The sequence below is a fragment of the Oryctolagus cuniculus genome, chromosome 9, assembly GCF_051225735.1.
Source record: "Oryctolagus cuniculus isolate XC-2025 breed Fujian yellow rabbit chromosome 9, ASM5122573v1, whole genome shotgun sequence".
Classification (NCBI taxonomy): domain Eukaryota; kingdom Metazoa; phylum Chordata; class Mammalia; order Lagomorpha; family Leporidae; genus Oryctolagus; species Oryctolagus cuniculus.
The window spans coordinates 131608264-131633132 of record NC_142875.1 but is presented as its reverse complement, the minus strand read 5'-3'; the positions used below and the strand labels follow the sequence as shown (position 1 = coordinate 131633132).

General features: G+C 47.3%; 1 protein-coding gene across 5 annotated transcripts in view; it reads left to right on the top strand.

Annotated features, from left to right (window-relative positions):
* SLC2A13 (solute carrier family 2 member 13) overlaps positions 1-24869 on the top strand; it is a 341591-nt gene that overhangs the window by 257267 nt on the left and 59455 nt on the right. For 4 of the 5 annotated variants that reach the window (XR_016213163.1, XM_051850398.3, XM_089304024.1 and 1 more), the window contains exons 5-6: positions 376-539; positions 9046-9166. The exons of the other annotated variant lie outside the window; for it this stretch is intronic. Coding sequence is in view for 3 of the 4 variants with exons in the window: in XM_051850398.3 (XP_051706358.2) it covers positions 376-539; positions 9046-9166 (285 nt within the window). In the remaining variant the exon portion in view is untranslated. The remainder of the gene's footprint in view (positions 1-375; positions 540-9045; positions 9167-24869) is intronic. 5 annotated transcript variants of the gene reach the window in all.

The window sequence follows — 24869 nt, the reverse complement described above, 5'->3', positions numbered from 1 at the left end:
ACGCTGTCCTGTTCTCTGCCCTGAGTCACCTTGTTCTTTCAAGGACGTTCATTCACAGTGTGCAGTGGCTTCTGATTCAACCCCCAGACGTGGCGCTCCTCCCTGGGAGTGTGAGTGGGACCGGCAGCTACCACTGACCCCATCTGTGGAATGTTTCCTCTCACCAGCAGTTTGGGGTCTTCTCTGGGCAGATCTGTGTGAACACATCTCAGCATTGTATCCTTGAAACAACTCACGTGAATTCCCAGATGGACTTGATGTCGCCGCCACGGCTGTTCTTCTGGGGTTGGTTTTTCAAGGTTGCTCCGTCGCTTTGGAGCAGTCTGTTTGTTGGAATGACCGACAGCAGCACTTGCTGCTTTCTCTGCCCCGCAGGTACTACAGTGCAACCATTCTGCAGATGTCTGGCGTGGAAGACGACCGGCTGGCCATATGGCTGGCCTCCCTGACGGCCTTCACGAACTTCATCTTCACCCTCGTCGGAGTCTGGCTTGTGGAGAAAGTGGGCCGCAGGAAGCTTACCTTTGGTAGCTTAGCAGGTAGGTGACTGGGTGAGGAATTCAGATATAAACTTCTTTTCTAATGAAGACAAATAAACCTTCCAAATACAAGAAAGGTACCATCTCTGATACTGATTTCTTAGGCAAACAGCATGAGATTACAGTTATTCAAGAAAAAAAATAGTTTTGAACATGTTAGACTATGTGACGAGAAACTAGAATGTAACTAAAACAAATGCAGGAACAAATCAGATCTATGGAGGATAACACTTTCCTGTTACTATTTTGCCTTGTACTCAACAAGAATAAAGTGAAAAGAATGATCATTTCTTGTTCCATCTTTGTTTAAAAAAAAACTCAGTATTCAGGCCAGCGCCTTGGCTCACTAGGCTAACCCTCTGCCTGCGGCGCTGGCATCCCGGATTCTAGTCCAGCTGGGGCGCCGGTTCTGTCCTGGTTGCTCCTCTTCCATTTCAGCTCTCTGCTGTGGCCCGGGAGTGCAGTGGAGGATGGCCCAGGTGCTTGGGCCCTGCACCCCATGGGAGACCAGGAGGAAGCGCCTGGCTCCTGGCTTTGGATCGGTGCAGCATGCCGGCCGTGGCGGCCATTTGGGGGGGGGGGGTGAACCAACGGAAGGAAGACCTTTCTCTCTGTCTCTGTCTCTCTCACTGACTCTGCCTGTCAAAAAAAAAAAAAAAAAAAAAAAAAAAACTGGTATATTTATAAACTCACCTTTTAACTTATATTTTGTATTTTTAACTTTGAGAGAGAAAGGAGGGGAGGGGAGACTGATCCTGTCCATTTGTTAACTCCCCAAATGCCCAGGCCATGCCAGCAGCAGAGGCTTGGTCCTGGGCTCCCACGAGAATGGGAGAATTCCGTCTGCTGAGCCGTCGCCAGCACCTCCTGAGGTCTGCAGCAGCAGGGAGCTGGAGGAGGGAGCCAGAGCGGGGCACTGAGTCTGGTCCTCGTGTGGGGTGTGGGCGTCTTAACTGCGGGAGGAACTACAAGGCTCACCACCCACTCCTGTTGTTTTCAAGTTTAGAAAAATGTGAGAACAAATTTACAACATTTTTTCCTAAAGCTCATTCAGCAGTAGAGTGTTACAACCCTATAATTTCCCCATAAAGGAGTGACAGACTCTACGTTCAAAACCAGCCTAAATTCCAGTGGATCAAGTGTATTTTCTGTGATAGCTAAATAAGACAGAAACGTCTTTTACCCTCAAGTGTCTTTGTGTCTAAATTCTGACTATTCTCTGCGAGACCAGGCTGTTAGACTGACGTCGTAAGAACCCTTAGTGTTGCCGGCGCCGCGGCTCACTAAGCTAATCCTCCGCCTTGCGGCGCCAGCACACCAGGTTCTAGTCCCGTTCAGGGCGCTGGATTCTGTCCCGGTTGCTCCTCTTCCAGGCCAGCTCTCTGCTGTGGCCCGGGAGTGCAGTGGAGGATGGCCCAAGTGCTTGGGCCCTGCACCCCATGGGAGACCAGGAGAAGCACCTGGCTCCTGCCATCGGATCAGCGCGGTGCGCAGGCTGCAGCACGCCGGCTGCGGCGGCCATTGGAGGGTGAACCAATGGCAAAGGAAAATCTTTCTCTCTGTCTCTCTTTCTCACTGTCCACTCTGCCTGTTCAAAAAAAAAAAAAAAAAAAAAGAACCCTTAGTGACATTATCTTCCTGTGGGCATGTCATGTAGTTTGCCAGTTCTTTTCAGAAAGGCAGGCATATCCTTACTTACCAATTAGCTGTCCTCTAATGGCTCCTTTATAAGATTATTTGGAATAAAAATACATTTTCCATTAAAATGTAAATTTTCTAGGGTAGCATTAAATACATTCCATTTTAACCAAATTATGCACAAATATTGATTTAATAAGACTTTTTTTAGGGACTTGTCCTAGTTTTCTTTTTAATTTTCATTGGTTTATTTTTATTTTATTTGGATGGTAGAGAGTCAGAAAAACAGAAAGAGAGAGAGAGAGAGAGAGAGATCTTTGGTATGTTCTTTCTCTCCCCAAAGGTCCTTAGCAACTGGGACTGGGCCAGGACAGAGCCGGGAGCCCAGAACTCAATCCAGATCTTCCGTGTGAGTGACAGGGATCCAAGCACTTGAACCAGTACCTGCTGCCTTCCTGGTATGCATTGACAGGAAGCTAGAATCAGAAGGGAAGCTGGGAGTTGTATCCAGGAGCTCCTTTATTGGATGTGGGTATCCCAAGCAGTGCCCCAACCGCTGTACCCAACACGGTCCCTGGATTTCAATAAGGAAATGCATGCTGGTTTCCAGACTCAGTTACTGGGAATGCGTACCCTTCTCCAGCCCCCTCTAGAAGGAGGAATAGATAGAGAGCTGCTACCCCCTGTTCTTACCTAAGCCGGGAAGCTCCCAGTCAGTAGTATGAGTTGAGCTGTCTTACCAGCTCTACCGGAGGGTGAGAGATTGCCTGGTTAAGAAGCACAAGTGCTGAGAATAGCCCAGGGAGAGGAAATGATGCTATGTAGAAAGATGCAGAAGCCTTTTACAACCTCCTTTGATGAACCTGTTGAAGAGACCAGAAGGGTTTTAACAGCCTGAGGAGCAGACTAAGAGAAGCCTAATCGACACCTTATTCCAGCTGACAGTAGATGCTGTAGACCTCTGCTTGATAGAGGAAAATCATTCCTTTTTTAAGTTATTTGAGAGGCAGAGAGAGACCCCAGTGTCAACATAGACACAGACAGACGTAGACCTAAAGATAGAGAAAAGTCCCTCCCCTGGTTCAGTCTCCAGATGCCTGCCATGACAGGGCCAAAGCCGGAGTCAGGAGCTCAGTCCCAGTCTCTCAGATGGGCAGCAGGAAGCCGATGACACGAGCAGTCATGGTTGCCCCCCAGAGTCTGCATCAGCAGGAAGCTGGAGACAGATACTGAAGCCAAGTACTCAGGTACTGAAACTAGGTACTCCAGTGTGGGATGTGGGCGTCTTACCTGACGTCTCAATCAGAGCTATTGGTCCAGGAGATGGTGGATCTCAATTAGGACAGCACGCGATGGACTGGGTCATCATCTGACAGTGATGTGCTGAAGATCAATTCCTGCAGGGTGCCGGAACTGGACTTGCTGGCCCCTGACGTTCAGGACAGCTCTTACAGGAGGATTCTCACAGTTGCATTCAAAATGAACACCCAGTGGGGCTCCCGCAGGAGCTGGGCTTTCTCACGCAGACTGAAAGTGCTTCCTAAATTATGGAGGTGGCTTTTGAGAGCTGGGGGAACTTGTGCTTCCATCTGTCGTAGTGCCTTACGACATTTCATCAGTTCCTCGGAATTGTCTGGGTCTTCCTGAGATGCACACAGACCGTGGAGTTTGATTGTCTGACTTTGGGTGAGTTCTGTTTCCTCATCTGTACCTGGGGCCCAATTACTATCCCTCCATCATAGAATTGCAGTGGGGATTTAAGGTCTTTATCCAGAGGTAGCGTTTAAAACACAGCCCAAAACAGTGCATTTTAGCCATCAGCTTTATTGCAACCGAATCAGCCCCCACGAAATCATCTATGCCTGCCTTGTCTTCCACCTCCTAGTGTCGGTCGTCTGTTCTGTGGAGGACAAGGGCCCACCCCTGACCATGAAGAGGGAGTGTTAGGGTCACTGCTTGAGGGAGAGAGGTAGCGGTTTCAGGTCCTGCTTCCCCTGAGCACCCTTTGGGCTCCTTTTCCTTCCACCTCGACTCTGTCCACTGCAGATGTCCCACTGCTGGCTCCTCCTGCGTGGACGCACCTCCCATCTACATACAGCCAGCTAAAGTGACTTGCTGGCTAGTTACTGTGGGTTAGGATGTAGGAGGCATGGTGTCTTGTCGAGGTCTCTGCTTTTACCTGTCCATGTATCGTACCTAGTGCTGTTTTCCAGGTTTTGTTTTCCACTGGGATTGTGTAGGTCCCAGCGCAAGGTAATGACCTGTGAGAGGTGACATCCCCAGAGGATGGCTTACTGCTCCTCAGCCCTGTTAGTGTACACGAGCCATCAGTGTCCTCCTCCCCATAGCTGTCTGCTTCAGTATGATTTTGCTTTGTTCATATCTGTATACATACATATTTGATCTTCTAGCAGTATTGAGTAATAATACTCTTAAATTTCTGAAATAGATTCTAGCCTAGAATTTGTAAATTGTAAGTTTCATATGGCTCCCTATTTTTTATTCTTACTACAGTTTTTATGTTGGGTTAAAAATAGTGAAAAAAATCTCCTGTCAAAATAATGTTTGAATAGGTTTTCATTTTATAAAAAGTTAACACAGGTAAACTGTATTTAAGCTTGGACAAAGAAACTCTTCTTGCAAAGAAATATAAAATTTGTTAGTCCATGAATAATTCTAAATGTAGGACATTTTGTGGTGTTCTGACTTTTGGTATTTTAAAAACTTGTTGAGAGAACTGGTCTTCTTTTGTGAATATTAGAAATTTAATGACAACCTCTTGATTTCTTTTAATAGTGAGAGGTTTATAGCTGTGTGACTTGATTAGTAATAAATCAGAAAGCCAATAACACTGTTTTTTGCTACCATGTATTTTGGAGTGGAATATTTCTGAAAATGTTATTTATGGACTGTCTGCATCAGAACCACCAGAGGTTCTTACTTTACACTGTAGATTTTTGGGCGCTACCTCAGATCTCCTAAATTAGACCTTCTCAAGATGGGTCTGGGGCATGGTATTCTAAACAGGTTCCCTGTGGATATTTAAGTACACAGTGGGTGGGAGCCACTCCTCTAGCAGTCTTGGCAAGGAAAATTAGGTTGTTTCTGAGTACTTACTCGTAAGCTATACCCTTTACCAAATAGTGAATGTCCGTGTTGTTACATGAGATAACTTTGGGAATGCTATTTGTCCAACACACTTTACTTCCCTATGAAAAACATCTTTATTAGGGTAATTGTATCAAAATTGTTAAATCTTAACAGTATACCTGCTTAACAGAAACTCTTGTCCTGAGATATAAAGAATGTGCCCACATTAGACAGAACACCAGAGAAAGTCTTCATCCACAGCTTTCCTGTACTAGATTCAAACCTATAACTCTGATAATTTTGAATGTGAACAAATTAACAATAAAATGCTTGTAGCTTGTTAAGTAAAAGGAACAGGCTAATTCAAGCAGTTTGGTGCTCTAAGGGCATATGCGTGGGTGACAAGGCCAGGTGATCATTTTGAAATTTCCTCCACGAATAGAGTCGTTTATGATACACCCCCTCGCCTCCAGGACCCCGAGACATCTCGGGGGTTTACCCCTGTCTGGACATCCCGATCAGCTGTGGATACCTCGTGCCTTCTGGAGATTCTGCTGCACAGGCCAGGCACATCCCAAGTATGTGTTTCCAGTAGAGAGCTGGACTTGAGAAGCATTGCTGTATGTAATACAGAAGTTAAGGTGTAATACTGTCTTCTGTCTGGGTTAAGCGTTGGGTGCAGCCATTAAGATGCCCTTTGGGATGCCTGCATTCCACACTGGCTTGCCTGGGTTCAAGTCCCGGCTCTGCTTGCAGTTCCACATCTTGGAAGCCACACATGATGGCTCCAGTACCCTGGTCCCTCCCACTAAGGTAGAGGGAGACCCAGATTGAGTTCATGGCTCCTGGCTAGCCTGCCTCAGCTCCTGCTCTTGTAGGCATTTGGGAGTGAACCAGGAGACAGAAGATCTCTCTCTTTCTCTCTCTCTCTCTGCCTTTCAAATAAGGCAATGAATGAAATATTAATATGTTCCCATATGACCTGAATTAAAATAAAAATGAATTTTGCTCAGACTAATTTAAGGATCCTGTTTATCCAGTCTTGTTCACTACCCGTATTCTGCAAGCTCATTCATTGCCTTAGAGAGAGAGGCAACAGATATATTCTCTGTATTGCAGGGGTCTTACCATGGGTGCATTTATCATGAGTTCAGTTGGGTAGTCTTCTTTTAAAGGACTTATTTATGTATTTGAAAGTCGAAGTTACACACAGAGAGGGAGAAACCGAGGTCTTCCATCCACTGGTTCATTCTCCACATGGCCACAAAAGCCAGGACTGAGCCAAACTGAAGTCAGGAGTTTCATCTGAGTCTCCCATGTGAATGGCTGGGGCCCAAACAGATGGGTCATCTTCCACTGCTTTTCCAAGACCATTAGCAGGGAACTGAATCAGAAGTGGAGCAGCTGGAACAGGAACCAGCATCCATTTGGGATGCCAGCGTCACAGACAGCAGCTTAACCTGGTAGGCCTCAATGCCAGCTCTTCAATTGGATATTCCTAATATTATTTTTATTTTCCTCAAAAACAGCTAACATTACAGAAATCTACAGCACTGTGGTCCATCCAGTCAGGTGGTACTTGTTGAGATCTCTCTCTTCCTGAATTTGGGTCTGTACGCACTGGAATTCAACATATTTGAATATGTACTAGGCATTTCTATTTATTTTTTCTTTTTTTTTTTTTTAGTTTATTTATTTGAAAGGCAGAGTGACAGATGGGGCCAGATTGAGAGAGAGAGAGAAATTTTCCATTTGCTGGTTCTCTTTGAAGGACTGCAGCAACCAGGTCTGGGCCAGGCGAAAGCCAGGAGTCATCAGAATTCCATCTTGGTCTCCCACATAGGTAGCAGCAACCCATATATTTCTGCCATTGTCTGCTGCCTTCCCAGGTGCATCAGCAGGCAGCTGGATTAGAAATGGTTTAGCTGGGAATCAAACCCACGACTCTCATGTGGGATGCGGCCCAGTTCACTGTACCACAACACTAACCCGAACACATCACCTTGCAGTGTACACGGAGGTGGGCTATTCAGTAAGTATCACAACAGGAGAGTATCATCTTCCCTCCACATCTTAAAGTTTCCAATTAAAATAATATTTTTGAGCTGTTGCAAAGCAGTAAGCTGTGGATGCAGTTTGGTAAAATACCTAGGGACCTAGGGTCTGAGTTAGACAGGAAAACATTAGGGCTCACGGTTTGATGGGGTGTCTTTGGAGCAGGAGGGATGATTGGCGTTCAGGAGCTGTTATGTGTCTGTCCTGTTTCTCAGGACAGGACTTCAGGGTCGTGAGAACTGTGGTGTCCCCAGCTACCCCCAGCTCTGATTGGGATTTTAAGCCTCAAGAGGGAATACAAATTGATTTTAGGTTTGAGGCCTCGTTGGCCCAATTTGGCCAAATCAGCTCTGATCGTCCCTTCAGACCTTCCTTTCCTTCCCAGGTTTTTTCTGATTTGAGTTCTGTTGCTATTGCCGCTGCTGCGACTGATGATAATTATGGGATAATAACCAGCGCTTAATAACACTTTGTAGCATGACAAAGCTCTTTCACGTGCATTTTATTTCCATTGCACTGGGGTGCTTTAAGATGAGCGTTTCGCTATGCACAGTTGTACAGGGGCTAAAATTTGGTTTTGCAAAGGCCCTGCCCAAGATCCCGAAGTCAAGAAACTGCAGCACCAGGACCTCACCTTGACCTTCCAGAGGCACCCGAACCCCACGGCGACACATCTCCTTCATCTTAATGCTTGCCTAAACTCCCTAATTTACACACGTTCCATTAAGATAGATAACACAAAGTAATATGCCAGATTCTCTTTGTCTTTTCCTCTCACAACGTTCTTTGTCTATCCATAGGGTGTCTGTGGCTGGAACTGTGGTCAGAAGTTTGAAAACTTTCTTTCTGACCATCTAAGAGTTACAGTGAGAGAGAGAGAGAGAGAGAGAGAGAGAATCTTCCATCCATTGGTTTACTCCCCAAATGGCTGCAGTAGTTAGAGTGGGACCCAGCTGAAGCCAGGAGCTTCTTCCAGGTCTCTCATTTGGGGTCAAAGAGCCCAAGCACTTATACCATTTTGCACAGCTTCTCTCAGGCCATCAGCAGGGAGCCGGACTGTCCATGTGGAATGCCGCCATTTTAGGCAGTGGCTTTGCCTGCCATGCCACAACAGCAGCCCTTAGCATTCCTGTTGGTTAAAATCAAAGATCAGAAATCCACTTCCGAACCCCAACAGGAAAGACAAAAGAATACACATGTCCTGTCTCTCCTGGCACCTTAATGACTTGGCTGAAAACTCCGTTCATTCTGTAATGAGAACGCTTTCATCTGCTGTAGAAGTAATCAATAGTTGCTTTTTACTTATTTAGGTCTCACATGATAGAATGTCATTAGAACAATTTTCTTGGCACTGCAAGGAGCCCTTCCAATAAATCTGCCCCCTCCGATACTTCCTGATGTGTTAGACACTCAATAATGTTGGTTACGCTGATTGATTTTGAGATTGTCAGCCATCCTGGGTGTTTTCTCTTTCATTAGAGAATCGTTACCGATTTACTGCTTGACTACCACGTATGTGTGACTGGAGCTTCACTCTCATTGTGCGTCACGACGAATATGCTTGTGACTTTTCCTCATTTGTTTGTCCATTAAGACATTTTTAACCCAGTGAAGACACTTGAGGCTGTGTTTTTCAGAGGTGTGTTTCACCAGATCCCTTCTGCTTGGGAAGAATGTTGACGACTCTCGCTGATGGGCACTTTGTCTTTTCTTTGTCCTGCAGGCACCACCGTGGCACTCGTCATTCTGGCCTTGGGGTTTCTGCTGTCAGCTCAGGTCTCCCCACGCATCACTTTCAGACCAGCGGCTCCCTCAGGCCAGAACACCACTTGTACAAGATACAGGTGAGATTCCATTAGGTTCCCCTTGCTGAAGCAGCTGGCACCCTTTGGCTTTGCATTTAAGCTCTTGTCAAGTTGGTGAGATGAGTAGAGATGCTACTCAGATGACAGGACTCCAACCATCTTTATGGCTAAGAAGTGTTCCACTGTGCATCTGCGTAGACACTGCAGCCTCTCTAATCCGTCATCTGTCATTGTACACCTTGGTTGAGTCAGTCTGTGTCTTGACCGTTGTACATAGTGCAGCAAGAAACACAGAGGTGAAATATTTGTTTAATACACTGACTTCATTTCCTTTGCAAACTTACCCAGTAGTGAGATGGATGGATCATATGATACTTAGTTTTTTAGGAACCTTCAAACGGTTCTACGTAATGACTGTACCGGTTTCCTACCTCCCATCCCCTAGTGCGTGTGTGCGTGCGTGCACACACAAACACACACACACATGCACAGGTATAAGAGCGCCTAATCTCCACATATCTGCCAGCATTTATCTTTTCCTGCTAACAGCTGTTGTAACTCTTCTCTGTTACTGTTTTTATTCACATTTCCTTGATGATTCATGATGTTGAGCACTTTTTCATTTCATTCTTGATCATTTGTATATCTGTTGAGAAATATATAGTCAGATCATTTGTTCATTTTTCAAATCATAGCATTTGTTTTTCTGTTGTTGGGTTTCTTGAGTTCCTTGTACATTCTCGATGTCAATCCCTTGTCATATGGAGAGGTGACAGTTTGCCTATTATCTCTTCACTCTATTGATTTTTCCCTTCAGTGTGCAGAAGATTTTTCCATTGATAAGATCCCATTTGCCGGCTGGCACCGTGGCTCAATAGGCTAATCCTCCACCTAGCGGCGCCAGCACAACGGGTTCTAGTCCCGGTCAGGGTGCTGGATTCTGTCCCGGTTGCCCCTCTTCCAGGCCAGCTCTCTCCTCTGGCCCGGGAGTGCAGTGGAGGATGGCCCAAGTCCTTGGGCCCTGCACCCCATGGGAGACCAGGAGAAGCACCTGGCTCCTGCCTTTGGATAGGCACGGTGCACCAGCCGCAGTGCGCTGGCCTCAGCGGCCATTGGAGGGTGAACCAACGGCAAAGGAAGACCTTTCTCTCTGTCTCTCTCTCTCACTGTCCACTCTGCCTGTAAAAAAAAAAAAAAATCCCATTTGCCTACTTAAGCTTTTGTTGCTTGTACTTTTGGGGCCTTATTCAAAAAATCATTGTCTAAACTATTATCTTCAATGTTTCACCTGTGTTTTCTTCTGGAAATTTCAGTTTTATATTTAAAAATTTTTTTAAATGTATTCACTTATTTGAAAGGCAAAGTGACAGAGAGATAGAGAGGGAGAGGCACAGAGACAAAAATCTACTGTCTGCTGGGCTGGGCCAGGCTGAAGCTAGGAGCCCGTAATTTCATGCATGTCTCCAAGGAGGGTGGCAGGGGCCCAAGTCCTTGCACCATCCTCCAGTGCCTTCTCAGGCACCTTAGTGGGGAGCAGGATCAGAAGCAGAGCAGACAGAAGTGGAACCGGCGCTGTGATAGGGAATGCCAGCATGGCAAGCAGCAGCTTGACCCCCTGCACCATGGTGCCAGCCTCTGGGGTTTTTGTAGATGGTGAGACGTGGCCGGGGAGCTGGGGGTAGGGACGGGGCTGCTGGACAGTGTGTCCAGTTTAGTTCTTCTGTGTGTCAATATCGGTTCTTCTGCAGCCATTTATTGTAGAAACTATTCTTTTGCAGAACATGACTTTTGGCACCATTGTCGAAGATCTTTTGGTTGTAGATGAGTGGGTATATCTCCGGGTTTTTGTTATCTTCCTTTGTTGTGTGTGTTCATTTTTATGCTAGTACTATGTTGTTTTGATTACTGCAGCTTTGCAGTATGTTTTGAGGTCAGTATTGTAATATCTCCAGCTTTGTATATTTTGCTCAAGATTATGTCATCTCTCTAGTGGCTTTTGAGGTTCCAAATGAATTTTAGGATTTTTTTTTTTGCATTATTTCTCTGAAAATGCCATTTTCATTTGATGAGAATTGTGTTGAATCTGTAAATTATTTTGAGTCTGTGGACATTCTAACAGTATTGATTCTTCAATTCCATGAACATGGAAGGTTTTTTCATTTTTGTGTGTGTTCTCTTCAGTTTCATTCTTCAGTGTTTTTGTTTTGCCATTTTCGATACAGAAATCAGCCACTTCCCTGGTTCACTTTATTCCTGTGGGGCTTGTTGTTTGTTTTGTTGTTTGTTTGTGAGCTGTTGTGAAGAGGAATGCTTTCTTCATCTGTTTCTCAGCAAGTTCATTACTGTTGTATAACAATGCACCACCTTTTACGTGTTGGTTCTGTAGAGCGATTCCCAGTTTCACTGTGAGCACTGAGACAGAACAGATCATAGATTACGTCACAGAAATGTGGTTGGTCATTACATGAGGCAAGACTGTGCTGGCAGTCTTAGAAGCATGGAATCTTAGGTGTCTGGGGAGTGGGGATTGGCATATGACCCTCCACTTGAAGGAAAGCTCTGGAGCGGAGGATTCTCACCTGCATATGGTAAGCAAGGCCATGGACAGGGGTGACATCTGGTCCGTAGGTGAGATATTTATGAAGACTCGAGCTGCCCTTGCAGCCCCACCGGTAGTTCACCCCTCCGCTGGCCCTGCCTTCTGCCCACACTGGGCACTGCTAGACCTGTGGTGGAACCCAGTGCCAGCCTCCTGTGTCACACCGAGGGAACCTGAGGCCCACGTACAGCATGTTCCTTTCCCGTGCTGTGTTCCCTCCCTGCGTGTGCTTCGAGCTGCCCTAGTCTGGGCCCCACTTTCCCATCCTCTTGTAGCTCACGCAGTTCTTCAGGCCTTGTTAGGAGGAGATGGATGCTGTAGCCACTCTGTTGCCTTTGCTCGGCCCGTGTCCTTGTTGCCCTGGACCAGGGCGAAGGTTGTCAGAGAAGATGACTTGGAGAGTTAGGCTGCTTCAGTGACTTCCTGAAGCCTGGTGCCGGCCCCCCTCAGTATAGGTCTTCCCGTGTTAGAGTAGAAGTTGACGACAGGGCCTGTGCTTCTGGTCCCTCGTACTTTTTCCTGTTACTGTTTCTCAGTGACTGTCCGTCTTTCCTTCCCTGAGGCCGGCCTCACCAGGATACGGGAGTGCAGGGTAGAACCGCGCCCTGGTGGTGCCGGGCATCCATCCAGAACCACTGCGGTGTGCTTCGGTGTTGCTCAAGCTGCCGGCTTCCTGCTCTCCTTGTCTCTCCTCCTTAAACTCTGTTAAGCCGAGAGTAGACGGATAAACAAGAGGCCTCTCCCTCTGTGTGGTGATGTCTTTACATCTTCGTCTGCAGAGGGAGTCGCAGGCATCCCCACGGACTCACGGGGCTCCGTGGGGAGGCCGGCACACAGGGCAGGGGAGTGGCGTGCTCCTCGTTACCTGGGACACGCGAGCTCACTCCCAGTTACAGTGAGCCACCGTTCACTGCACTTTGCTTTTACTCTCTGCGTGGCCTTGTGTGGCTTAACACACAGCGTTGATGTGGGTGGTATAAGGCTGACAGATTCTATCAGAAATCATTCATATAGCCTTAGAAACATGCAAAGCCTTACTAGCCACTATTTTCCCCTCAAATTTGATATTGTGTGTGTTTCTGGTAGTTCTTAGCCACTTGACTATTAATATAGTTTGCATTAAAACTGCATTCTGTTAAAAATTATTTTGCCTACTGATCATCTATGTTGATTTCTGGGTTGATTGTATAAGACAATCAACCATCTTGATGTTAACAGTTACAGAACTCCGATGAAAAATTTAATTATTGGCTAATATATTCAGAAATGTTTCAGATGAGGATAAATGTATATAAATTGGTAGATAGGGAAAATAAGAGTTGAATCCAAAAAAATTCATGGTATCTTGCCATGTGACGTTATCTCCATAACTTTTGCTAGCACTTAAATGCCCAGTGCTGAATTTGACACCTGAGGAAGAAAATTATTCATTCATTCAAGAGACAGACAGACATCACCCATTACTGATTTATACCTCAAACACCCACAAAGCCAGGACTGAGACAAGCCAAAGCTGGGAGCCAGGAACTCAATCCAGGTGTCCCACGTAGGTGTCAGGAACTGAAATAACTGAACCATCACCATTGCCTGACACATTAAAAACAACAAAGCATAGAACCTGGTTAAGACCATTTGGGGCGGTATTGTGGCATAGCGACTTAAGCTGCCACCTGTGATGCCCGCACGCCCATCCCATGGGCGCAGGTTCATATCCTGGCTGCTCCACTCCCCTCCCAGTTCTCTTCCAATGCCCTGGGAAAAGCAGGGGAAGATGACCCAGGTGGTAGGGCCTTGCTACCCATATGGAGACGAAGAAGATCCTTGCTCCTAGCTTCAGCCTAGCTCAGCCCCGGAGGCTGCAGTTAGCTGGGGAGTGAACCAGTGGATGGAGACTGACTCTCTGTCTCTCCCCCTCCCTCCCTCCCTCCCTCCCTCTCTCTCCCTCTCTCTCTCTCTCTCTCTCTGTCTTTCTCTCTCTCTCTCTCTCTCTACATGTGTGTGTGTGTGTCCCTCTCCCACTCCCCCTCCTTCCTTTCCTCCCTCTCTGTGTGTAACACTGACTTTCAAATAAATAATCTATTTAAAAAGACATTTAAAGAATCTTCATTGAAAGTGATGCTGAAAACCATTATTTTGGCCGTTTGGGTATGTGAGTGGCTAGATGAGTGTGGTGTTGGTTTAGACAGAAGGTAGGTGGTACTGGCCAGGGGAATTTTTGATTTAATTTTAATCCTAGAATTTAAGCTTAGATTTTAGAAGATTTGGCAGTAGCTGGTGTGGTCAGAGAGGAGGTGATTTCTGAGCTTTGTCTCCTTGATGTTTACTCCTCATCACGGCTCCCACGTGACAGTGGCGCCTTCTGCAGGGCTTGTGTACAGCAGTGACCACCCAGGCCCTGGGATCTCCAAGCGTGGGCCAGGCTACCTTGCATCTGATGTTTGGGCGAGCTGTCAGACCAGTGCATGGTGGTGACAGAATCGGTTCTCCTAGTATTGGTAAACAAGCAGCGAGATAGTACGACCCGTGTCTCTTGGACCGCACCATCAAGGGTGCATTAGTGTGCTTTTTGTTCCTTTGGCTAAAATGGCAGAGAGGAGCTTCTTGGGAAAGACAGGGTTGATTTCAGCTTCCATCCGGGAGGTTACAGCTCGGGATTGGACAGCCATGATCTGTGGCATCGGAGGAAGCTGACCATGGTGAGTGTGGTATAATGTACACAGGGCGAGCCAGGAAAGAGAGAGAGAGAGAGAGGCAGGGAGAGAGAGAGGAGCTAGGCAGAACGTGAACTCAAGCAACCATCCCTCTCAAGAGAAACACCCTCCAAGGGCACGCCCTCAGTGACCTGAAGCCCCACCTCCTCGCCTCCACGGTTAGATCAGGTTTCTGCCTTTGATCCGTCAGCCATCAGAATCACAACATCAGAGTTTGAACCTGGCCTGCGTTTTGGGGAGACAAGTCCCAGTGGCACCCCCACAGAGGCTCGGCTCTCTAGCGCATCCGTGACAAGACTGGAAACGTGAAGGCAGGGTTCCCTAACAGCCGGCATTGGACGGGTGTATACTTCCACCGAGGTTAGCAAATGAAAATGTACAGTGCTTTAGGAAAAGTACTTACAGACATTTGTACTCAGGTCATTCTTGTAATCGGCATTCTTGAGAATTGCAATACGTCAGGGAACATTGAGTTTAAAGGAAAAAAAAAAAAAGAAGAAGAAGCCTTAGTCCTGATGGAGCTCACCGCTGTGAGGGAGCTAAATGCAAATAAATAATTGTGAAACAGTGTAACGGAGGCTGGGGGCGTCCCAGAGCACAGCTTGGCTGGGTTCTCTGCTCCCGGGGCCACCACAGAAGGCCTCACACAGGGTGGCTGCAACAGCAGAGGCTGGGGGCGTCCCAGAGCACGGCCTGGCTTGGTCTCTGCTCCTGGGGCCGCCCCAGAAGGCCTCCCACAGGACGCTGCAACAGCAGCCCCATTCTGGGCCCCTTGTGCAGCAGTGTTTTAGTGGCGTGAAATAAATGTTATCAGAGTAGAAATGCAGTAGCCTGTTAGTGCAGGTATCGTTCCACATTCTTGGTAAATGTTATCGCATAGCACCTGTATACTTTCCTAGGAGGGATAAACTACTAGTATACAAGATTGCGTTAATATTGTATGTGGGTGCACTGGCACATGTCTGGAGCTGGAGCTGGGGCTGGGCCAGAGCATAGCTGGGAGCTAACTCCCTCGGGTCTCCTCTCTGGGTGGCAGGAGCCCAGTTACTTGAGTTGTGGTTGCTGCCTCCAGGGTCTGTACAGAGAGTCACATGCAGACATCGATGTGGGGCCTGGATGTCATTCAGTTTTCTGGATGTGAAAACTCGGGTTCCAGGAGCTTTGAAGTTGCGTGGAGTGATGGGACCGTAAGTCCGAGGGCTGCTTTGTCCTGTGTGCCTCCCTCCTGTGGTCTCACTAACGGCCTCTCTGTGAATGAGTGCCAGTGGCATCCGCATTCGTGAGTACCGGTGACCCAGGAAGCCGGGGAAGGGCTGTGAAGGCTGCCATGTTGAAGTGCCAGGTGTGCCAGCACCTGGTGTTTGTGTCACTGAAAATCAAGTGCCAAATGGGAAGACCGTTAGAACCAGAGACACCTGAGGAGACTCTGCCCCATCTAAAGAAATGGACTCTTCCTGGACTAACATGGAAACTCTTTGTGGTCAGAGGTGATGCTGTAACGGAAATGAAGTTCCAGTTCTTGAACAGATAACAACACATGTGTAGATGACAAAAGTGCCTCCAGTCAAGTCGCTCCCAGTCACCTCACCTGCTCCACAGGTGCACAGCAGGTGCCTCGATCAAGCGTGTGGCGGAGTGGCCTGCAGGAAACTCTTCCCAGCGTTCAGGGCGATCATTTAGAGAAAGAAAGCGATGCCCGGCTCAGAAGTGCAAGCATTGCCTCTATGAATCCCGTCGGAGGAGCCTGGCAAATTAGAGGCGACTCCCTTCACTCTGCCAGGTCTCCCTCTGAGTGTTTTCAGAAAGAAATGTTAGACGCCTGGGGACTCTGACAGCGGAAAGCAGGCACAGGTAGTGTTCTTTTTCCAAGATCGCAGCAAACAGCATCTGGACGCCCACGCTGTTTCTGCCATCTGTCACCAAGATGAGCTTTTGGTCTGTTGTGTTTTTCTGCCGTCTGTCACTAAGGCAGGATTTCTTTGTTTTCCAAGAAGTAGGAGTGGTTCTTGAGCTCAGGGGACACAGCGGCTGAGCCTCTTGCCCTGCACTGCTGTCTGTGAGCCGAACTCGTGCTCCAAGTGCACAAGACACCTGACCCTGAATTACCTCCCGAGGAGAAGGGCCCCGTGGTGGCCCCGTCCATCGCAGGCCTGCCAGCTCCTCTGAGGCCCGTTCAACAGACCAGGTCCCCTTTATCCTAAGGCAACACACAGATGTCCGGCAGCCCGGGAATTCGTAGGCGTTTGTCTTCCGCTGGGATCTGGTCAGTGCTGTGTGTTCTTGTTCCGCTGTGGATTTTAGTCTGACTTGCACATGATTGCCGTCACAGTGGACGTGGTGACAGTAAGAGACCTTAGCCCCACGTGGGGCTGTTCGACCAGTCTCCCAGAACTGTCCCAGGGACAGGGTCATTTCCATTTGTCCCTCAGGTGACGGAATTTCCCATCAAGATGCGATTATGCACCGAGAGTGATTTTACGCAATCATTGTACATAGTGTCAGATCCGTGGTGACAGCCTGACGTGTTATACCCAGATTCTCAAACACCCATGTGACACTTTCAGAAACACACTCTGCCTGGATTGGGAACAGATTCCAGGATTTTTTCCGACACTGTATTACTCTGGCATGCTGGGTGTAAATGATAGGTAAAGTTTGTATTTGTAGAAAATGGAGACACTTCTACACTGTAACCTCTAATACGTATGTTAGCACAGCAGTAAAGAGTGTCACTGTTCTTCATTCTCGACACAGTGAAATAGACAATTGTGTCATTTATGGAAGGCAAATGTTTGCAAACTATTTATTATTTATTTCTTCATTGATTCCAGAGACAGAATGAGAAACCACACACACACACACACACACACACACACACCGTTTCAGTCCCCAAATGCTCACACCGACTGGAGCTCGGCCCAGCTCAGCAACAGCCAAGAACACAGCCCAGGTCTCCCGTGTGAGGTGACAGGAGCCCAGTTGGTTGAGCCATCAGTGCTGCTCCCAGAGTCTGCATCAGCAGGAAGCTGGAGTCAGGAGCCAGCGCTGGGAATCACCCAGGCTCTACAACATGGTTCATGGACGTCTTAAATGCTAGGCCGAACACCCGCCCCTGAAAACTTACTTTTAAACTGCATGAGAGTTTGAAATTTTACTGTGCGGGGATCAATGGCTCAAAACGCAGCCTGTCTTGAATCTTCCCTGGTATCAGGCAGCTGGTGGTGCAGAGCCCTCCTGTTCTCTTGCTGCGTGCGGTGCAGCGGGTAGGCGGCCGCGTGTGCCGCTGCTCTGCAGTTAACAGGCAGTGGAAGCCAGGAACCTCCGGGCGGTTAGCGTTGCTGGTTGGTGATTTCATCCTGAAAGAGAGGTTTTTGAAGTTAGATTCTACATAAGGCCAGCTTGCAAGGAAACTAATAAAAATCCCTAACCTTTAAACTCAGAAAAAAATAGATGGCTCATTTGTGTAATTATAGATATCAAAAATAAAGTTGCTGCCAGTAGCCTGATTGAATGTCAGGATTTAATTTCTGTAAGTTTTTTTTTTAATTTATTTATTTATTTGAAAGAGTAAGAGAGAGGGAGAAAAAGAGTAAAAGAGCAAGGGGGGAGAGAGAGAGAGAGAGAGAGAGAGATCTTCCATCAGCTGGTTCACTCCCCAGATGGCCACCATGGTCAGGGCTGGGCTATGCCAAAGCCAGTAGCCAGGAGAGTCTTCGAGGTCTCCCATGTGGTGGCAGCGGCCCAAGCTTCGGGGCCATTTTCCTCTGCCTTCCCACGTACATTAGCAGGGAGCTGATTCAGAAGTGGAGTAGCGGGGTCAGCACCCATATGGGATACTGGTGGTGGCTTTATCTACTATGCCACAGTGCCAACCTATAAGTTGTGTTTTTTTTTTTAATTTTCATTCTGCTCTTTTTTAAAAAATTTTCCTTAAGCTTAGTATGATTTTTATGTGCTGATTTGTCTTAGAAATCAGGAATATAATTGCTTCATAGAACTTATCAGCATTTTCTAGTTATTTAGTTTTTGAAGCTACTGGAATATTTAAATGGTTAGTTGTTTTGCAGAAATGTTCAACTCTGTGGAGTGTAATGTTAGTTCTTCCTGATTTTTCATTTTTATTATAAGATTGGTAAGTAACAGCACTAGAAATCTTCAGAAAACTCTATAGCAGTATAATAAACATTTAGAATTGAATACAGTAATTCACCTCCCAAAGCAATAAATACTGACTTGTGTAATCAAAATTGGCAGTAATGTACATTATCCTTATGTGAGAGTTCTTCAAAAAGTTCATGAAAATGCATATTAAGAAAAAGCTATACATGGATTTTTTTAATTTTTTTTTTGACAGGCAGAGTGGACAGTGAGAGAGAGACAGAGAGAAAGGTCTTCCTTTGCCGTTGGTTCACCCCCCAATGGCCGCTGTGGCCGGCACACCGCGCTGATCCGAAGGCAGGAGCCAGGTGCTTCTCCTGGTCTCCCATGGGGTGCAGGGCCCAAGTACTTGGGCCATCCTCCACTGCACTCCCTGGCCACAGCAGAGAGCTGGCCTGGAAGAGGGGCAACCGGGACAGACTCCGGCGCCCCGACCGGGACTAGAACCCGGTGTGCCGGCGCTGCAGGCAGAGGATTAGCTTGTTGAGCCGCGGCACTGGCCAATACATGATTTTTTAATTGCACAGAAATGAGCTGATCCTTTCTGTTTTCCATGAACGTTTGAAGTCCTCCGTGTATGCTGCACACGTGTGTGCTGTACCGTGAATAAACAAGTGACGGAGCGGTTCTGGCAGTGAGCGCGTTTGCTGTTGGCGGGGTGTGAGTCTGCTGCCGCCACTTCCTGTTACACAGTATGTGACTGCATGTCTGTGTGGCTTGTTACGTGTGATTAGAACAGACTTCAGGATGCAGACATCCTGAATTAATGCTCCTGCATAGTGTGTTTGGAATTGGAACGTGTGCCAGAGTTGCCGTCCCTTACATGAACTAAGAACCAGAGCAGTCCTGCACTGAGCTTATGAATATCTAGACGCTGCCTTGTTTCTTGCTTTGTACTAAAATTTTGGAAAATATGCCAGTGCAGTGGACAAGCTCAGTATTTTTTTAAAAGATGTATTTTATTTATTTGAAAGACAGAGTTAGAGAGGTAGAGCCAGAGAGAGAGAGAGAGAGAGGTCTTCCATCTGCTGGTTTACTCTCCAAATGACCACAGTGGCCAGAGCTGAGCTCTTCTGAAACCAGGAGCCAGGAGCTTCTTCTGGGTCTCCCACATGGGTGCAGGGGCCCAAGGACCTGGGCCGTCTTCTACTCCTTCCTCAGGCTGCAACAGAGAGCTGGATCGGTAGTGGAGCAGCTGGGACTCAAACTGGCACCCGTATGGGATGCCAGCACTGCAGGCCAGGTCTCCAACCCGCCAAGCCACAGCGCTGGCCCTGCTCAGTATCTTTAAAAGCCGTTCACCTGAGTAGATATTAAGGCAGGAACTCTTGTAGTTCCAGCAGCTTCCTCCTGAGAAGCCCAGTGACTTCCAGCTTGCTGTGGAGTGTGCCCGTGGCTGAGCAGTCAGGTGCTGGCCGGGCGCTGAGGCCAGGGGAGAGCATCGCCCTCTAGGCCGGGGTCAGCCTGGGTGCCGAAGCAGGAGGACTTGAGTGCAACTGGAATTCCACTTCCAAAGTGGAAAGACATAGAATCCAAAGATGTTTAACTGCAAGATTACACTAAAACGATAGACACCAATAACAAAAACAGAAGGAAAAAACACCACTGTGAATTAATATTTTTTTAAAATTCAGCAGAGCCCTGAGTCTAACTGGGAGAAAAGTCAGAGTAGTAGACATACAAATCAGGAGTCACCCTAGGGTCTGCACGGTCTTTGAAGATTCAAGTATTAAAAGATAAAAGCAACAAATCGAACCAGTGCCAGAAGAGGCGAAGCAATGCACTCCTAAAAGAAACTCAGATAAACATGGATCTGTGAGATTCCGCTGGAGACAAACTGGGAGATTATCCTGTCAGAGAGAAATCGGAGAAACAGAAGTAGTAGCCTGAGAAAGAAGCCAAACAGCTCAGTTGCCCCGTTAGACAGAAGATGGAGTGCCAGGAGCCACTCAGAAGCAGGGACTCAGAACGCAGAATGACCTTGGCAAGTCATGGCGACCATGTCCTTGTCCTTCCGGGCTCTGGTCTCGCCCAGAGGCAGCGCCAGGCCCTGTGGGCTCAGCACTCCGCGGTAGGCGAGCCTAATGAGGTGACACATTAACTCAGGGAGACCTTCAGGCCACCTCTTTCGGTATGTGAGTAATTTGAAGGAACTGGCCTCATTCACCACTGGACAGCGACTCAGGAGAGATGGCTGTATCAGTTTGTGTAGAACGCCCGTAGAGACACCGGGAGGTAGACTCTTGGGTTTATATTAGTGTTAGAGGCAGGGAGAGACCGAGGGAAAGAGCTCCTGTCTGCTCCATTCTCTCCCACACGCCCACAATGGCAGGAGCTTAACCAGGGCTGGATCGGAAGTCAGGAGACAGGAACTTATCCTAGTCACCCACGTGAGTGGCAAGGACCCGTCGTCTTGAGCTATCACCACTGCTTCCAAGGATCTCCAGTAGCAGGAAGCTGGTGTTAGGAGCTAGAGCCAGGCACTCCAGTGTGGGATGCAACCTCCTAACCAGAGGCTTAACTCTGGACCAAACACCAGCCCTCTCTGCCACTCCTGTTCTTCCGTTCAGCACACAAATCTTAACCGTGCACTGTGCCCAGGTGTTAGGGAAACAAAGCATGAGATATATATATATAGCCTCATCAGTGATAGGCAGTGTCTTTAAAACCTCTTATTCACATTTTGATCCCACACACATGTCATCTCTAGAGAGGTGTTGAAGCTTGGGTAGAAGGTACTTTTCCAGAATATATTTGGAAATGAGGTCATTTGAAGAAATGTATGTTAGCACTTGTGTCAGCCTGTGTGTAACAGAATATTCACGTAACAGTGGCTTAAGCCAGCAAGAAGCTTCTCTCTCGGGTGAAATAATTTGGTGGTGGAGAGTTTGGGGCCCAGATACTGGAGCTGTGTCATCAGACATCCAGGGACTGGGTCCTTCTGCTGTACCCGTCCAAGCATCCCTCACAGTTGCCAGGTGACCCAGAGTGCGAAGCAGGTTACAAGAAGAAAATCCGAAAGACAACGAACGCTTCACAGCCAGAACCAGCTCCGTGAAGTCCTCCTGGAATGCACGCTGATCACCAGCCGCAGGTAGTCTCATGGCCATCGCTGGTTGTCATGGAGACCGGGAAGTGTCTTTTTTTATTCGTCTGGAAGAGGGAGTTGAGACCACAATATGTCCAGTTAAGAATGAGCATTCTCTTGCCAAGAGGAGGGTAAGAATAGATATACAAGGTAGGACACTGACAAGCCCTGCTGTGAGAGTAGGCCCAGGAAGCTCTAAGTTTTAAGGGAGCTTATCCGTGGTGCTGCTTTAAATCGTGGATGAAACAGGAAGTCACTGACTTTCATGGTCTGCTTCACTTTACAGTCACGCGAACGCTCAGGTCAGCTTTGCAGGTGGCAGGCACGTGGCTGTATTAGATGTTTGACCTCCAGCTTGGCGGTGGAGAAAAACTCATTAGACTCCCATTTGTCCTGTTTTCCTTGACCTGTGGAAGCATGAGACTGCTGCTTTTGTTACGTGTGTTCAGAATGAGTGATTTTGGAATATGTGTGGTTTGCTCACCTATTCAAAAGCCACAGTCCTGGCAGCCCCCTTATTACATCGTTAGCACTGTGCCCATCGCCGCGCTGGGAGACGCAGAGTCCTTTTCCTTCAGCAGGACTGAAGTAGATGTTGCTGTTGCCTGCATGTCTCTATGACGCTGAAGCTGAAGGAAGTCACATGACTTTGAGGAGGTCACAGTATACTTGGTAGACAGTGGCACTGAGCTTGAACTGAGAAAGATGGGCCTGTCTTTATCCAGAACCCAGCGTTTGCCCTCTGCCCTCTGCCCTCTGCCCTCTGCCCTCTGCATTCTGACACTCGGCACTTCTGCAGCATGTGCACCTGCTGCCAGGGCATGCGACCACAGCCCCTTGGGAAATGGACAGCCATTCATTGCAATCGAAGGCCAAAAGGCCTAAAAATACCTGTGTGGCTGTGTTCTCACTCCATAAGTGAACTAGAGGTTCTTTTTCCAAGTTGTGTTTTTTTTTTGAATTGTCATCTATTTGGGGTTTAAAGAAGATTTTAATTTTTTGCTCATTTCTTTTCATTTGCCCAAAAAGTTATTTATTTCCTCCTCTTTTAAGGTCAACCTTTGGAACCTCATTAATAGAAGTGCAGCAGCTGAGATAAAGTAAAATCATCCTAACGTATTTTATCGAGTTCCCTCCTTGGTTTTCCTAAGAGCAGAATCGTTTTGATTGCAAGCATCTAAGTTGAATTGCAGGTTCATTTGGTTTTGTTGGTTTGGAGTCACTGTTACGGTCGGTGTCACACACGGTGGGTGAGCGTGGAAACAGACATTGAAGGGGGGAAGCAAGCATAGGTGAGACATGCGTACACAGCATGAATGACACTGTGTCTGTGCCCTCAGATGACAAAGTGAAGACTTGACAGCTGTTCTCTGCCTAGGGAATTGAGTTGCACGACTGAACGTGAACATTTTCCTTAAAAAAGAGGTCCGTGTACACCAGCAGCACTATTTTGACCCACATTGCTATTGGTTTCTTGCATCTTGTAGAATTGTGTCGGTGTGGGAAGGCCTGGCTGTGAGACCACGTGGTCAAACTAAACACAGCTGGCTGGCGTGGAAGGCCATGGTGCTGTCCAGGGGTGACTCCAGCCATCTTAATTCACCGGCATCACTTAGAGGAGTCTTCCTGGGCTGGCTCCCCCGGGGCTGGCTGATTGTCTCATCACCCAAGCAAAGGTCATTTTGTCCTTCACGTTCATAGGTGCTCATCATTGCTCCAGGAAGTCAGAAAGCCTGGCACGCAGCTGTGGGAAGACCGGCCAAGCAAAGCAAGAGAAAGTAAAATGTATTGTTTCTTTGGCTGTTGTTGCCTCCGTGAAATGCACTTACAGTGCCGTAAGCCTGATCTGAAATTTTCTAATAGTTGATGAACAGTGCACAAAAGGGTGGGCGCTGGCCTGCCAGTGACCCCTTCGCCCTGTATCACAGTACCTATGTGCAGCACCCAGCTCCACTCCTAATTCCAGCTTCCGGCTAATGCGGAACCTAGGAGGCAGTGATGGTGGCTCAGGCAATTGGGTCCCTGCCACAGGTCTGGACTGAGTTCTTGGCTCCTGGCTTCATCCAGACTCTACCAAAGCTATCACAGGGAGTTTAGGGAGTGAGCCAGTGCACAGGAGCTCTCTCCGTCCCCATCAAGTAAATATTGTTTAAAGCACATTAAAAAAACTTGGGTAACACTTAAGTAAAACAGCAATTAATTATGAAAGCAAGCAAGCTAACAAAAATGAGTTTAAGAAGTGCTCAGACAGGTAAAAACAAAAGAGAGCACTATTTTTTTTTTTTAAAGATTTATTTATTTGACAGGCAGAGTTACAGAGAGAGAGAAAGAGAGAGAGGTCTTCCATCTGCCGGTTCACTCTCTAAATGCCACAACGGCCAGAGCTGAGCTAATCTGAAGCTGGAAGCCAGGAGCTTCTTTTAGGTTTCCCACGTGGGTACAGGGGCCCAAACACATGGGCCGTCTTCCACTGCTTTCCCAGGCCATAGCATAGAGTTGGATCGGGATTGGAACAGCTGGGACCCGAACCCACGACCATATGGGACACTGGCACTCTAGGCTGAAGCTTAGCCCGCTTCGCCACAGTGCCAGCCAAGAGAGCACTTTACAGCAACCCGTTTTTCTGTTGCTATAAGACAGTGTGTTGAACACAATGTGATTGCCCATTTACAGAGACTGCAGGTGCTCAGAGATACTCAGATTTCAGTTTTTGATATTCCAAACATTAGTTAAATAATTCTGCAAAACTTTGACTACCGTTTCTAAATTTATAACTTAGAAATCATTTTTAACTGCTTACCAGGTGTTCTATTTGAATTTTTCTTCCTGATTTTAAAAGTCATAAATTTACATGAATCCTCACCATCTTCAAATCAGCTGCTCAGAGGACGTGCATTCTTGAACCACATTTTCAGGTCGATAAAATCCCTCTAATGTGTGCAGAGACAATTAACTAGTTAATTTAAGAAACTAAAATTTTCCTTCCTTAAGGGTATCTTTATTTTCCTTTGAATTAACCTGTTAAATAGGGGAAAGAATTTAGTTTCCAGAATCTATGAAAGGCTCAGCCAAGGATTCAGGCCCCGCAACAGTGTTGGAAGCTGGGAGTATCACTGTGAACCTCTTGTCTTAAATGTGGACAGTGCATACGGACATGCCAGTCAACAGAAGGGAGCCCTTCTTGAT